This window comes from Channa argus, chromosome 9, assembly GCF_033026475.1.
Source record: "Channa argus isolate prfri chromosome 9, Channa argus male v1.0, whole genome shotgun sequence".
NCBI lineage: Eukaryota > Metazoa > Chordata > Actinopteri > Anabantiformes > Channidae > Channa > Channa argus.
The window spans coordinates 23,623,751-23,640,195 of record NC_090205.1 but is presented as its reverse complement, the minus strand read 5'-3'; the positions used below and the strand labels follow the sequence as shown (position 1 = coordinate 23,640,195).

The 16,445-nt window shown below is 39.8% G+C and overlaps 1 protein-coding gene across 1 annotated transcript; it reads right to left on the bottom strand.

Annotated features, from left to right (window-relative positions):
• Positions 1–1,122: 1,122 nt before the first annotated feature.
• Positions 1,123–11,994, bottom strand: LOC137133510 (protein FAM171B-like). Its single transcript, XM_067517186.1, has 8 exons — positions 11,660–11,994; positions 7,523–7,756; positions 6,903–6,995; positions 6,589–6,744; positions 5,379–5,549; positions 4,200–4,316; positions 3,703–3,823; positions 1,123–3,085 (listed from the first exon to the last, which is right to left on the bottom strand). Exons 1-8 carry the CDS (start codon positions 11,871–11,873, stop codon positions 2,146–2,148), a joined length of 2,046 nt encoding a protein of 681 aa, XP_067373287.1. The 5' UTR covers positions 11,874–11,994; the 3' UTR covers positions 1,123–2,145.
• Positions 11,995–16,445: the final 4,451 nt, after the last annotated feature.

Genomic DNA, 16,445 nt, shown 5'->3' with positions numbered 1-16,445 from the left:
TTTTTTTCCACAAAAACTTAGGATATTGTGAAAAATGTAAATGAAAAACACAACAATTTGCAAACCATTTGAATATTATTTTGACTGTAAATAAAAAAGTAAGAAGATCCTCTTTTTTTCCTTTACTTAGTGTCTAACCCTAACTAACCTAACCACTTAAGACTTACGAAAAAAAGAATGAGAATAAGAATAAACATATGGAGGTTTTCTTCTTGTCTCTGGGTTGTTGTGACATGGGCACTGAAAGTATTGGCAGCCAAATGTGACACTATGTTGCTTTCTACATCCAACTAGGTTTGATCCTTACAGAAAACATGTGGTACGGTAGGTTCTTGGGATTCCAGCTGTTGAAAATTATTGTCACCTGTAATTTAAAGTAGAGTAGTACAGGATTTGCCATCAGTCCTATAGAGTTTTAATACTGTGAGTACATTAATATGCATTAGCGTAAGAAAGTATTTAAACAATATTACATTTAATTAGAGATTGTCCATCAGTTTACAATGGATCATACTAAAAGTAAATTGGGATTGTGCTTTTTAAATGTTTGCCAACTCATTAAAAGTCAAAATCTGACATTTCTATATAAGAAGTGTAGAGACGTGTGTGTAGAAGCCACTCTGGCAGCATCAATCTGTACGAACTTTGCACACTAATGTTTTAGCAATTTATTCTACTGTTGCTGAGAGATTTTCTCAAGCACCATTGGACTGGTTGGGAAGAATCTGTTAACTCACATCTTCTACAGGGTTTAAGTCTAGGTTCAGACACTCATCCTAAAGCCACTTCACTGGCAAGTCTGTGGAGGAGAAGGTAGAGCAGTCATCCACCAATCCCACTGTTTGTGGTTCGATCCCTGGCTTGAGCAAGACACTGAACCCCAACTTAGTTGCTCCCGGTGAATGTTAGCCAGCTGCATAGCAGCTCCCCCATCGGTGTGTGATTGTGAGTGCGAATGGGTGAATGAGAAGAAGTGTAGAGTGCTTTGAGTACCAATACGTAGAACAGAGCTATATAAGTACAGACCATTTACTCCAGCATTGTCTTGGCTGAATTAGTCAGAGAATTTGCAGTGGTTCATGATCACCAGACAAAGTGCATATAGTTCTCTCTACAGTTTTTATCATGCATTTTTTTAAATGCTAGTTGGGAAAATCCAAAGAAGCTGTGGTTTTGCTCTAACCACTTTGCTATACATACCTGATTGATGGAGTGTTGCTGAAATGGTTGTGCTTTCGAGGCAGATTTTCCAATCTCTGCAAAGACTGTTGGGTAGTGTGGGATGAAGTACTCAGGGTACCACAGAGTGGAGTGAAGTAAAAATACTGCATTGGAAAATTTACTTAGGTAAAGGTGGTTTGACAACTTTACATGTCCTGCAACAGAAATCTGACTTATTCATTGATTGGTTATTTGTGCATTCATGTGTCAGCACTTTTAATCAAATGTATGAGTCCTTTTTACTTATGAATGCATTGCACCAGGAAACACTGATAAATGACGGACTGACAAGAAACTTCTACCAAATCAATTATGGCCAAGAAGCTCCACAACCTGCAGCAGACAGGAGGAACCAACACCTGGTTCCTTTACATTTTTATTACTTTAGTTTTATTTCAGTGGACTTATCACAAACACTCATACATTTCTGTATTTACATTCCTCCAAAAGCGGTGGGTCTAATACTGATTCTTGTAGACTGCAGCAGTTGTTCGTGTAGAGACACGTGTGTGCAATCTGATGGTTGGGAAAAATGGAACAGTTAACATGATAATATTTAAGCAATAAGGTAAATAAAGTGGACAGTGTCATTGTACTGCTGGCTAGAAAGTCAAAAGTCTGGAATCTTGTTTCTAGTTTCCATATGTTCACTGTGCTTATGATGGTTTCCTCCAGTTGCTCCGGTTTCCTCCCACAGTCCAAAGACCTGTATGCTAGGTTAATTGGTGACTCTAGGGGGTTGTCTGTCTCTCTGTGTGGGCTTTGAATCGAATGGAGGCCTTTCCAGAGTCCTACTGTTTGCTCACTAAAGCTGTGATCAGCTCCAGCCCCCCCTAAGTGGTTATTAATTGAATGGATGGATGTTAAACACATACGTAGAAGTGTTGGGGTAGAGGTCTGTAGACATGGAGGCATCGCAAGCTTTTACTGTGGAGGTGCATTTTTACTGGTTTTGACAAAAGTTGCATTGCGTTCCACCGTTACAGTCCTCCTTCCAGACGATTGGTTCAGTTCGCTCATATCCACCCCAGAGTCTAAGCTGGTTTCTCGACTCTCCACTGGTCTTCGTCTCCTCTGCTGTTCCGACACAGCATAATGGATCTCAGCTGCAGGTTTTCCCTCCAATGATACAAACCAGGCTCGAGGAGCCTGAGTTGAGGGAATTTTAGACAGTTCTGCCAAGCCGTGCACTGAGTGCCTGCTGTCCCGGATTTTATTTAATGTTCCTGGGACCGACGCTGACTCTGGAAAGCTGAAATGACTCCTGGATGTGTTGGTGGAAGTTGCTTCCTGAGAGCCCCCAAGAACACCAAGCTGGTCTTCAGTTTCTGCTGTCTGAGTCAAAGATGGCCCCTTTGACAGTGTCTGGGTGAAGCTATCTTTATTCAGGGATTCACTTGCAGCACTATTTGAAGCCCCGGCACGAGGCAGAGTCGCCGACCTACTCCACTGGTGCTGCTCTGACTGCTCCTCCAAGTGGAAGAACGCTGGAGCGTGAAGAATGGCAACAGGCTGGTTGTAGAAAAATAAATTCTCAGTCAGTGGTGCTGGTACTTTCATGTGCTCTGCTGTTTTGTGCAAACACATCAAGTTATCCAGGTCAGTTTTAAGCCCCAGTTCATTACACTCCATCGGAATGGCCACAGCATTGGGATTAGCTATTACACTGCTGCTGTGCATTGAATTAACAGAGGCTCTGTGTTGGGTATCATCTCTTTCTGTGAATGATTTGTTAAGCCCATTCTGTGGCTCTGAGTTGTCCCCTGAAGACAATTCAATGATGTCATGGTCACATGTGCTAGTAGTTTGATCTTTCTTTATTATAGGTTGGGTCTTCTGTGTCTTGGTGTCCCTAAGAGACCGTCTGTAAAAGAGAAACACATGCAGACTAATGAGCTAGGGAAGGACATTCAATTTAGGTTAACCACATCCTGGATATTCTAAACCCCATGACTATGCAGTGGGAGTACAGAGCACATTAATTATTACATGTCATAGATTTGCTTTTATAATCACTTATAATTCTTGCCATTTTTATGACCCTGTGTTAAATACCTGAAAGTTATAATATATTCATTGCATAACAAATGGCTCTGCTCAGATGGCAGCTCAGCTTGGATTTAACACAGGTATGAATTTCAATGGAGTCAAAAAATTCCAAAATGCCAAACAACGTGTCACAGCACATTCTCAAGTCACTCTAGAGAAATTTGTCAGTAAATATCTACACAACTTCCCTAAACTATTACACTGTGCTGTAATAACTTAATAACAATATTTGGCTCTTCTATTGAAATATAATAACCAGTAAACAGGAACTACTTCACTAAGTCTATAAAGTAAAATTTAATTGGAAAGTAAACACATACTGAAAGATTCCAACAAAAAAAAAAAAAAGACCTTTACATATATAAGCAACTATATCACCATCACCACCACTTATAAAATACATAGACTATATGAGATAAAAGGCCTTTTCACCTGTAGCAATATAATAATCCAACCAGCAAAGCGATAAATACAAGCATTCCACCGAGGAGAGCCACCAGGAAAGATGAATCTTGTAAAAGGAAGTCCGTGGGGTGGGCAAGTCCAAAGAAACCTAAAGCAATTGTGAAAAGCGGTTCAAATGAGAAGAAATATCATGCAGGAAAAATCTACATGGATGAAACTGAAAAAGCTGCATACTGTTTCAAAATAGTTGTGATTTAATACATTTTTTCCAATCAATGATAATCAATTATAAAACTGTATTTAAGTTTTTTGTGTTCCTTAGTCATTAATATTACTATTTATTACTATTTTATTAGAGCAGTTACAGTGGCACAATTGCTAAATGGTGTTAAAAACTTTACAACTATCATAAATGATTGGTTATCACTTATGAACCTTGTTTGATACATTTTACTGATTACCATAGCACTGCTACGTTACTGCACACTATACAACTTCTTACAGGGTTTATAGTGGGCACTTGCCTCTAGTAGATGGCAAAATTGCTGCAATCCAGTAGCCTAGGTGAGGTGCTGTGAATGCCCATATGAGTTTTCCATCTACTGTCATCACTTTTCCTAGTCCTTTTCTCATCCATCCACCTAAGTGAACCAAATAAAAAGGTCAAAATTGTTATGAATTTAGCACAATTTAAATTTCCACAATTTCTACTGTCCAATCCAGAGGTGCAGTAAACAATTACATGCCTGCAGCTTTAAACTTACTTTTCTACCTATTGGAACTAAAAGCACTTTACACTGCTTCTTATTCACCCAATCACACACTGATGGGGGAGCTGCTATGCAGCTGGCCAATGCTCACTGGGAGCAGTGAAGTTGGGGTTCAGTGTCTTGCTCAAGGACATTTCGATGTGTGACTGAAGGAGCTGGGGATTGAACCAACAACTGCGTGACTGGTGGACAACCGCTCTACCTTCCTGCACATGCTCCCAATAATCTCTCTTGGTCACCGGCCAAAAGTTGATATAAAATGACTACTACATCTGAGTAGCATTTCACATACAGTAAGCAACCGCATCATTTGTCTGATTGAAGAGACTTTGCTTGTAATAGTATGTGGTTTAAGACAGTTAACAAATTAGCGAATCATTGTTAAATCTAAGTGGATTTTTGGTCATAAGTCTATTAACCCGAGGTCAGCTGATCCATGATTAACTGAACAAGGTTAATTAGCCTCTTTATCTAGGCTGAATAGGGACCGCACACGAACACGTCCCTAAGCTGAGACACATTTGTAACTCTATAAATTTAAAATTTATATTTTAAATTTGTACTTAAAATCCCCCTGCACATTGATTTCAAGTCACAGATCCCAAAAATCTTTTTTTTTTTTTTTTTGGCTGAGCAATAATGAATTCTAATATTTGCTGAACGACTAAGACAAAGGCCCAAGTTCTGTTAAGGTCAGTGTCGTTGTTACGTGTGTTGCACATAAAGAAAAAAATCATTGTAATTTATTTTGAGCTTTTTTTCCATTCAGTGTCTTCAGCAGGAAGCTAATATGTAGTTTCCTGCTGTTATGTTCTGCTGCCAGCTACTAAAAAGGTCTTCATCAATCTATAAATTGAAATCTTAATATCATCCTCACAGGTCGCACATATTCTTCTTAAATTAAATCTATGAATGCTCATGAAATTTACTCACCAGTGGTTTGGTTGAAGAACCAGGCTGGAACAACATCTGAAGTCTTAAGTCCACAGTTACCAGTGATGCTGAGGCGGATCTCTATGGGCCCATTTACATGTAACTCTGTGTCCTCTGAAAAAATCTGCACACTGACAGCTGCCACTGGACTCAACTCCACACTGACATATCCTAAACAAACAAGACACAGTGCTTAGGATGAGCTGAATAATATGTGTTCTGGGCAGAAATTAAAATAGTAGTTTAATTGACCGTATTGAGAGCTACTTGGATTATGTGATCAACAGTGACAAGCTGTGCAGTGCCGGTCCAAGCCAGATAGAAATTGGGGAGGGGTTGCGTCAGGAAGGGCATCTGGCGTAAAAACTGTGCCAAATCAACATGCGGACAATGATCTGCTGTGGCGACTCTGAACTCACGGGACAAAGTGACAAATAATGACGGACTGCACACTCCTGCTTATGCGGTGATCTGGAATTAATTTTGCTGCAGCTAGTTTTAGCAATTTTGTGTAGAATTTGTGTCTAGATGACACTTTCAGCCTATGGTTTATGTACAACCACTAGATGGAGTCAGTGTTTTAAGGATGGGTTCACATTTTTTTCCGTGTGGCTCCTGTACATACAGGCTTTGCTACAGTCTCTTCTTAAACTATTTCAATGATGAAATGATGAATTGATGGGGGTGAAAATGTACAGTTCTTGTTCTGCTTCCGGTATTATACAAATGTGTATCCACAGGTAAAACTGGAATATTAGAGTTTATTAAATGAAGTGAATATCTTCAAAAACAATTTTTTTTTTATTTTAACTTAAAAGTTTTTTTATTTTTTATTCCTCTGTGTTTCCCATAATGATGTTTTCCGGTTATGTTGTAGTGGAAAAAAAGTGAATTATAAACTAATCTGCTGAAACTTTAGAATAAAGTAAATATTAAATAAATATTGGAATATTTACTTGTTGTAACTAAGTGGGAAGTTTAAAGCTGAAGTAAAGTCGTCTTCAGATGCCTTTGAATCTTCTCTTTGATCATTTACTGTTTCTATATTCATACGGACACCTGTCTGTTGATTTAAGGCAGACTTTAAGAGTTATTTAAAATGCAATCAAACTGATTTCAATCATAGGATTTAGGTTTTTCTACATTTAATTCAATTATTTTGAAGGCAAAAGTCAGAATACTGTAGTGGAACACACCCTCACATTTCTACCTGATTTACTGCTCATGATGCCAAAAGTACTGAAGCTTTCATCGTCTGATGAGAGCTTGGGAATGGTCATGTAGGCTTTAACAGTGGTGACATTACTGGTGTTTGTCAGATTCAGCAAGCTCTTTGGAAACTGGACAACAGGATGGGATGAAGCATCTGCAAATACAACAAAACATAATAAAACTTTGGATATATGTTTATAAAATAAAGGTATTTCCCTTCTATTGTAGCTAGCGGAGAAACAGAAAGTGCATTTGCAATGAAGAAAAAAAAAAAAAAACAGAACAAAAAATGTGACCTAATCTATGCAGTACCTGATGTTTTGCCAGTGATCAGGACAGAGTCGTCAAAGAACCAGATGTTCCCTTGGTTCAGTGCAAGAAGTGACATGGTCACTGATGAAAATACTACAGCAATGACAACAGAGGGAGCAGAAGGAAGCAAAATTAGCTGTATGTTTTCACCAGATGGTAATGTAACGTCTACACACGACCTCATCGACAAATGTTTTTTCTTGGATCTGCTACCAAATTAGGTGTCGGTGAAGTTGGGTGGAATGAAAATTATCTTTACAATGGCTACCAGAAAATTTAGAATATCATTAATGTACTGTTTAGCAGGATTTTATATCATGACTTTACATTTTCCAGTCTCACAATCAGGGTAAAACCACTGCTATTTATGTCTCTGTACAAGATCATTGGTTGACTAAGGCTTGAGGCCTCGACAACCATGTCGAACAATGTAGCTGGAAATTATCGAATTTTCTATCATACTTAAATCAAACTGAGTGCATCTCAGCAACGGTAAGCATTTCAAGCTATCCATTATCATGAGAGCCAACATTAAACCTACACTACCTTTTCTATATTTATCTATTTGATAAAGGCCATTGTTGAATTAAACACATACTGTACACACATAAACATCTTACTTGGCAAACTCCTTGTTTTACAGGGCAGGAGCTGGCAAATGTAGCCATCTTTGCTGACCACAATCATGATGGGCAGCCCCATTTCATAAGGTACATGAAGCAAAACACCACCGTCCTCCCCAGTAAGAGCTGTGTGGGTCCTGGTGTAATTAGTGTAGACATCCACCACTGCCTGTTGCAGGTGCTGATGACTCAGCATGTCGTTAACCTGGACTTTCAAGTTAAAGTAAGAACCTGGATGGGAAAAAAAGATATTATTAATTATTAATATGCTGATTTAATAGAAAGTTTTCAGGTGAGCATGAAAGTTCTTAAAATTTCCAGATCAGCAATGGTCAAACCAATAAATTATGATTATTAAGCTTGCATCCCTCTACTGTACATGCCATTTCATTGGAAGGGGATGCAAACTTATCCCTCAAACTGACATAATTCCCATGCACATGCAGCTGGTGCAAATCATCTTTCATCATCTGAAGTTGCAAAAATTGTTAAGGAGTGTAGAAAGAAATTATATTAAAATAAAGACAATTAATTTACTGCAAAAGTTTGCATCCCCTTTTGATAAATAATTTAAAAACAACTAATAACTGATGAAGCAGCATTTTTACTGGCTGAATTTGCAATAAATACTATGCTGATGAATATATATGTAATATGCAAATACACAACTGTGAACCAACACGCACACCGTAAAAACTTTAATGGAGACAATATGTCACGGTTATATTTAAAGCTTAATCATGCTGTTTTAAATGTGAACTGTCGAAGTAAAGTTTAATGTTTGTAACACAAGTATGTATGAACATCTTGCAATAAATAATCTATCTTGCTGGCATATCGTGAGGTTAGAGCAGCACCTTTTACGACTGAAAAAATGAATTCGACAGGTGTTGGTGCAGTGGGACAAATCGTAACCCACGTTCCATGTTTATAACTTCTCGTCAAACCACTGAACAAAACTTCCAAGGACCTGCTCTGCATCAAAAGTACTGTGTAGTGCTGCAAACTCCTGCTGGCACTGGTTAATATCAAGGTACTGTATCCTCCTTCACCTCCTGTCCTACTGTAAATATTCTCTACTGTATTCCAGTCTGGGCTGCAGACTGAGCCTTTGGGAGCCATAAATCTCAGCAGCTGGCTTGTCATCAACTCTCCACAGATACAGTACAGTATGTCACATTCACTTTGTGCTTCAAGACTATAAAAAGCATCCTTAATGTACTTTTTACTAGTAACTAAAGCTGCATTAGTGCCATAGCAGGACTCTCACCAGCCATAATGTTGTAAGCATCACTCTCTAATGGAGATAACTTGACAGTGACAGTAGTAGTGGTTGAATTTGCTGCTGGACTGGCTGCTCATAATCCTGGTGCAAAACAATCTGCCAAAGCTCTACTGAAATTCATAAAGCCATGCCTTATGCTACCAGCGTTTCCCAATATTTCAGCAAGTGCCAAGGCCAGATAAACAGATCAACGCATACCCTTGCCCCTAACTAGTCCCTTTGACCAGAAGCAGACAAATGCCTGGAGTTCCTGGGAGCTCTTGTGTTTTTCAGCCACAATACAAAAGAAATATCCATATTTGGCTGTGTTAGTGTTATCCCACTGGGATACATGTTTTATGCAAGTGCAAATGGACAAAATGATGTTTGTTCTGGGAGAGAAGAAGCCTCCTCTCTGTGTGTGTGTTAGTGGCCAAACAGAATGCAGTCTGAAGTGGAGGTGTTTTGTGCCAGATTACTATAATCTCCCCATTTGGCCAATGGAACCATGCCAAAAAGAGGTTTATGAAGTGGATTGAAATTGGATGTCTGAGAAATAGATGCCATGTAGTGTGTGTGTGTGATGTGGTTGGAATACTGTTATTATCGAGCAGATGATGACTTTTGTTTCTTTCGGCTTATCCTGTGCGGTCGCCACAGTGGGTCATTGGTCTGCACGTTGATGACACAGGGTTTTACATCAGATGAGCTTCCTGATACAACCATCCCTGATTTTACCAGGCTTGTGTGCTCAGATATGGACTGCCTGCACAACCACGATGGCTAAGGTGGACGGTTTGGGGTTGAGACGCCGCCAGACTACAACATGATAGTTGCTATGCTGCTATAGGCTTAAACTGCTGGGAGACCCACCCCCCGATGCTCTGAGCTCCTTTCCTCCTCTTGACCCTCTTTCCTCTCCTCTCACCCCCCAATTGTCACCACTGTATGTCATTAACCCTGTGTGTTCTCTCCCGTAGTTGTCTTTGTCCTTCTCTGTCCCCCTCTCTCTGTCCCTTTCGGCAGGTGTCCCCGGCTTTGAAGCTGTGTGTCTTCCAGCTACTGGTCCTACCAACCTGCCCGATGATTTGTTGTTGCTTTTTGTTGCTCTGTTCTTTTCTGAGCCTGGTTCTGCTGGAGGTTTCTTCCGTTAAAGGGAGTTTTTCCTCTCCACTGTTGCCCATGGCTTGTTCAAGGGGGAATTGTTGGGTTCTCTTTATACATCTTTATAATCTTGACTTTATTCTGTAAAGTGCCCTGAGATGACTTTGTTGTGAATTGGCGCTACATAAATAAAGTTGAATTGAATAGTGTTGTCACACAGAAATAGTGCCTTACTGCTTTGATGAAGTATTATCAAACGCCTTCTTCATCCTTGTGTGCACATTCAAATAACAAGCTTGATTCCCTGAAATAAAATATCAGAATGCCAAAATATAATAATTGGAAACAACATGTCTGTGGCTTGAAGCACTTCAGTTTGCTTTTACTAATATATCGAGCAGATGCAGCGTTGCAGTACATCACCGCAGCAAACAGTATGAGCAAAATTAAGATGACAGGATGGAACACAAACACGTTGACTGGTCAGTTCTGGGAGACCACCAGGCAGGACAAACAGATGGTCCAACAGCGACTTATCTCTGGTGATGCCCCACACACACCACAAACATGCTAAGTGTGTGTGTGTTGGAATTAGACCATACACTTCACTGATGGAGAAAAACGCAAGCACACTTTTTGTCCTGTGCACCAAATCAGCTTCAACACAAGTCAGAACTCTGATAATGAAGTGAGACAAAAGATGCTTAGGGTGGAGCTGGATGAGGGGGGTGGCCCAACAACAACTAGCCCTGTTGTCAAGTAATTAAAATCCCCCCTGGGGCTAAATTGATTAAACCTTTAAAATCTGTTGCTTTGTCCTTTGTGAGGGGGACAACAATGAAGATGTTCATCTCAGCATGGGGCGAAAAAAAACCATCTGCTTCCTCTTTTCTCCACATTTGAATTTCAGAGTTTTCTCCTGTTTTTCATGCAAGTAGGCAGCAGGCAGCCAGGCCTCTACAGTTTACTCTGTGCTGGAGGCACACAGAGCTGAGAGGAGACAGTTTGGCAGGACAAGCCAGCAGCATGCTTGGCGACATTTCCAAGTGTTTTAGTCGTGAACACATTGGCTGATCATGTGATGAAGGATTGCTAATGTACTCCCACAGGGTCATGAATCAGTTGCTGAGTGAACAGGGTGAACAAATCCCTCTTTCAGCTCATCTTTGCTGCTCTGCTGTAAACAAGACGCTTCTCCTGAAAAGTGCACACATCTGTGTGTGTGTGTGAGGGAGACACAGGGTACAGATGGAGGGAGGGTTTGTGGCTTCATTTCTAAAAAATTAAAAGCAGCCAACAGGAAACCAAGACAAACCCGTCCATAGCTGAGCTGCTTTCCTAAAGAAAACCCTGACATTTTGTTGCTTTTATGATTATCATTAGAATGTTATGATATTTAAACAATGCACAGAGAAAATAAACTGCCTCCGTGCTTGTGGTGGAGCAGAATAATGAGACAGATGGAGAAACTGTTACTCATGTAATTATGGCAGCTCCCATTTCGCTTATTGCTCATGAGCGCAAATCCTCATACAGATGGTGAAGGCCGACTCACTGAGTTTAATCTGTTATTAAAAGCCCATCAGTGTGATGCTTGATAGAAAATAAATGGAAATAAAATGTAAAAGTGCCACATGAATTATTTCCTCAAACCCTAATGTTATTTTCGACTCCACTCTCAATAACTTTGACGCAGCAGTGATATTAAACCTGGCGAAGTTGCTCCAGGTGAAATGCTGCTGAGAGCCGCTGAAGCCTGTACAAACCTGGCCGGGGATCCAGCACTTGTTGCTGGGACTGAAAGGGCTCCTGTCCCGTGCGATTCCGGTTTGAAAAGTTCCCGTCATCGATATGCAGAGCGCGTCCTGCGGTCGGAGCGGACTCCTCCGTGGCTTTGCCGATCTGGCAGAAAATCAGCGCAGATATCAGACTGATGAACAGACGCACGAGTCCGACAGAAGACTTGTTGATCGGTGTCATTTTTGTTCACCCGTCACAAGCCCGAGTCCTATGTACGTTTACAGGGATGCAAATCCACTGTCATCCCAAGCTTTTTTCTCCCCGGCGCTCGGCAAACTGCACACAAACTCCTCCCCTTTAAGCGGCTACATGAGGCCTATCGAGAGCAGCTTTTCCATTTACACAGTGATCTGATCTTCTGTATTAAAGCAAACGATGTCATACTTTTTTAAATCCCAAAATATCTAAGTAATAAAAATAAAACAGGTCAGCAGATGCAGATGATATGAAGATGCTGCCTGAAAGCTTTCCTTATAAAACCGTCTCTACCTCTGCACTGCACAGAGGTTTATCTGCCTGTTTGCAACCGCTGCAAAGTTGTAGGGAGATTAAAAACATATATTATTTTTACAGTAGTGAATCCATGACAATAATGATAATCATAACATCAGTACCACTTCAGGTTTCTGTAGCGGGCTGTGCCACTACTGGCCACCGATCTGGGCCACCCCTGGTTATCCCCAGTATTAGCTGGGGTGTCAAATATCATGAAAATAATTTTTTAAAAAGCATGTACTCTTTAAAAATGATTTTAATACAATTACAATAGACATGTTGCAGTATCTCAATGATTTCAAAGAGCACTATTGTATCTGAAGCACTGTTGTTTTTAAGATGATGCCACCTCATCTGTCCACACTCGGGGCAAGTGACCCTATATGCTGCTAATTGTGAAAGGATTTATGGAGATAAATAATTTGTTGTATTGTGATGCCGAACTAACCGACACTAACCAGGCTATGGCGACAGTAAGCACATATTATTTTATCCTAACCTTTCTTCAGAAAACGTCTCTCCAAATAGGTTTTATATAGTAACAGTCAAACCTAAAAATGCAACCCGACTATTATGATGGGTGGGGGCCCAAAGGTTAATGACTTAAATAATAACAAATTATTAAAATAATAATGGAAGGTTAATTAGAAAAATGGTTTTGATCTGACTGCTCCTCTATATGAAAGATCAGTTGGGGACCAGTGGGATGCTCATCTTCAGGGGACACACACCAGTCTTCTGTGGGAGCAGTTGCTGCAAATGTAGCCAACATCAGCTTTCTGCCTGTCAGACATGTTTGAAATTGTGTTTTATTTGATATGCTAGTGTACTGATTTCACTTCCTCATCGGGACCCTGTTTGCACAGTGTTTTGTCTGACTGCCACGCTGGAACACAGCGTGTCAGTCATACAATACCCAAGATAAGCAGCAGATGTTTGTGAACACATCGTCTCTTTTAACCCATTTGCACACTATTTATGAAAGAAGACAAACAAACTCAACTGTTACGGTTTGTAGAGGTTTATTCATGAATAATAAAAGAAGGAGGCTGCGCCTTCTCATCACTCCTGCTTCTTTCAAACTCTTGATGACACGATAGTTACAATTTCAATGTATTTGTCATGTTTTGGGTTTGATGTTGTGCATTTGAGATGATGTCAGAAAAGGTTGATTTGCATTGAAAATGGGCTGGGAAACACTGTAGGGTGGCAAGGTGGGAGCAGTCCCCTCACAGTTTGCACCAGCTTGGCCTGTGGACTTCTCTCAGGTTGTCTGGTTTTCTCCCACAGTCCAAATATGTACTAGTCAGGTTGTGTCAGCGGGGAGTGACAGTTTGTATCAATGAATTTCTACCACTAGATGGTGATGATGCAATGTCCGGTTTCCAACAAAAGCACTAAACGTTCATTAACTGATTCCTTTGATTTGCTGGGAGAAGACATGTAGAACTGATGAGTAACCTCAAACTCCGTCTTTGGGAAATATGGCTTCTAAATAAAACTGCGTGCTTGTATGATAATTAGTAACAGTAGTAGTAACTCTTAGTAGTAGACTGTGGTAGTGATTGGATGTGTTGAGTGGTTGGATCAGTTACAGCGAGAGCACCAACAGTTCTAATACTATGTTAGAGATATCACTAGTTGTTTTTTGCTAGTTTTTAGAGGGAGTTTCATTGGTGCACTCACAGTTTATGAGTTATTTCTGCTTTTGTGCTACAGTCTACATCTAATAAATGCATCCATTAAACATGAATCCTGCCTCAGGCAAGCGTGTATCTTTCTGTATTAGGCCAACATTTCAATTCCTGACTCAGAATTTATCCACATAACGCTATATAAGCAAAGGCTGCTGGACTTTGGAAGAAGTGCAGATTCTTTTAGTTCTGTGTGTGTGTTTGTAGTGTGCACAGCAGCACTTACAGCACTGTGCAGGCTCTACATATCTGTGGTTGTTGTACTGGCTTGTTTGTACTTTTTCCATCCTTCAAATTCAATTTTGGTTTTAATGTGACTTCAAAAAAGCTCAAATAAATATTAAATATTAAATAAATATTATTGCAGAGCGTAATCCAACTCCTCTGATATTGTCTGCAGGAGGGCTGTTCACCAAGCGTTCAAGCTTTTTTTTCTCTTTGGTCTTTTGATGATTCATATTTTTTTGTTTTTTTCAACTTCTGTATTCAGCTTCTTACCAGTCCTTACATACACTGATCATTATGCATAAATTCTGGAGGGGTAAAATGGTATCAGGCTATGTATGCTTACCATCAGCGAAAAAAAAAAAAACAGATGGATGAACCCATAACTGGTGCTGACTTAAAAAGCAGTCATCTTTCTTTTGTTGTTGTTGTTATCTGCTAGGCATGAGAAATAATCAGAATGGCTGAAATATGCAGTCGATCTTGGCTCGAATATGCTAAATTGTACTTTACATGTAGTTAGTGCCCCCTGCAGACAAAAGCTAGACATACATGAAGAGGAGATTGTGACATAACTGACGTGGTATGTTTTAAAATTGCACTGATTAAATTAACTGTTTTATTCCAGAATAAAATTATGAGTAAAAACAAATTGTGCTTGTTTTTATTTTTTCATATTGCCTCTATAGTCCAATACATTTTTACTATTTTCTTTTTGTCAGACATTAGCCTTATCTGCAAATGAAATAGGAGTCTTGCTCTGCTTCACTCTATTGCATCTTTGAAATTGCTCCTGAAGGTCGGCTTCTTCCGTGATTACAGTATCTGTCTGCAGAGCGTCCTGTCACCAAAAAACGTGTGAATTCTTTCTCGTCTGCCGTCTCCAGCATCATAGCTCTTCAGTGACAGGGGCCTCAGAGAAGCAGTGAGCTGACGCGTTTGTCCTTCCAGCTCTGTTCCTCCCTGACAAAGTATAAATCGTAGACTAAACACACAAAGCACAAGGATGGATGACAGCCGGAGTCTCCAGGATCAATTTGCTACAAATTAGATACAGTAATGGTTCATTTCTCCACATAAATAGCTGCATCTACAGGGACTATCTCCTCACTTTTGCTCGCAGAGTTTGTGCCTGTTCTCAGCTCCATCGCTGGCTGCTTTCTCTCATTAATCCTATCAGCACAATGATAGAATTTCTCTTTGCTTTTCTATTTTTGGTTGTTATACGTTATTAGATTCCCAATAAAGCAAAGACATTAATCAGTTTCCTTGGGTGGACATATTTTCATATTCAGCTGTTTTGTTTGTGTTAGACATGATTTTGATTTATGTATCTATGTGTTCAACTAAAATTCACTTCCCATTGTCAGTGAAATAACAATTATTTTGGAGAAGACAACAATGTTGCTGAATAGCCAATATCTACATGGATAAAGAGCTACTCCATTCAAATAGCTTCTTATCATTCTTGTTAGGCAATTATATGTATTTAAACAGAAGTGACCTATATTAAATTATCACTGATCCCTGTGGAAAAACTGCTTCTGATGATGCCATCTGGAGGAACTTAAGTTCGGATGTCACCTGAAGGCTCATACTGCAAAGGTTGTAGTCTTAGCTAACGTGCTCCTCTACAACACTTCCAGGTGATGTTATCTGAAGGGAAAAACTCCTCCACATGATCTCATCTATAGATGAGTTGTAGTGAGTAATGAGTTGTTCACCCGGAAACTGAGTACAATGACGGCAGAAAGAAGATTTCACACCATTTGGTAACATACATTATGTACTAATTACAAAAAGAACTACTGAAAGCAAGTTGTAAATATATGTGAAGTTGCTCTATTTATTGGTGTCAGTATTATATTAAAAAAGACAAAAACGTGTTTGGAGAGATAGCGACGTATCATTATTTCCCTCCTCAGATGGAGGATATAAAAAAAAGGAAAAGGTTTCAATGTCCTTGCACATACTTCTGAAATACTTGAAACTATTACGACTAATTGTCCGTTAATTAGACGACATCGAAGGCAGGTGACATCTTCAGAGGGTGGAACAGATCCAGTGTTCGGCTTTGCAGCTGTGTTTACTTTCAAAATGCCAGAGGCACCGAAGTGATGTGAGGCTATATGACAGGAACTAGACAAAGTGATAGACAGTGTCAAACAGTGAATAAGCCCCTTGCCCAGAGAGACAGGTGCATGACTTGCCATTAATGATGATGACATCAGCCAGGCTTTTTTTGAAGAAACCAACATGCCGTGGAATATGATTGGAAGATAACAGAGACTTTAGCAAGGTTTAGAAAGTCCGAAAAAAGCCAATGGTAATATGGGGG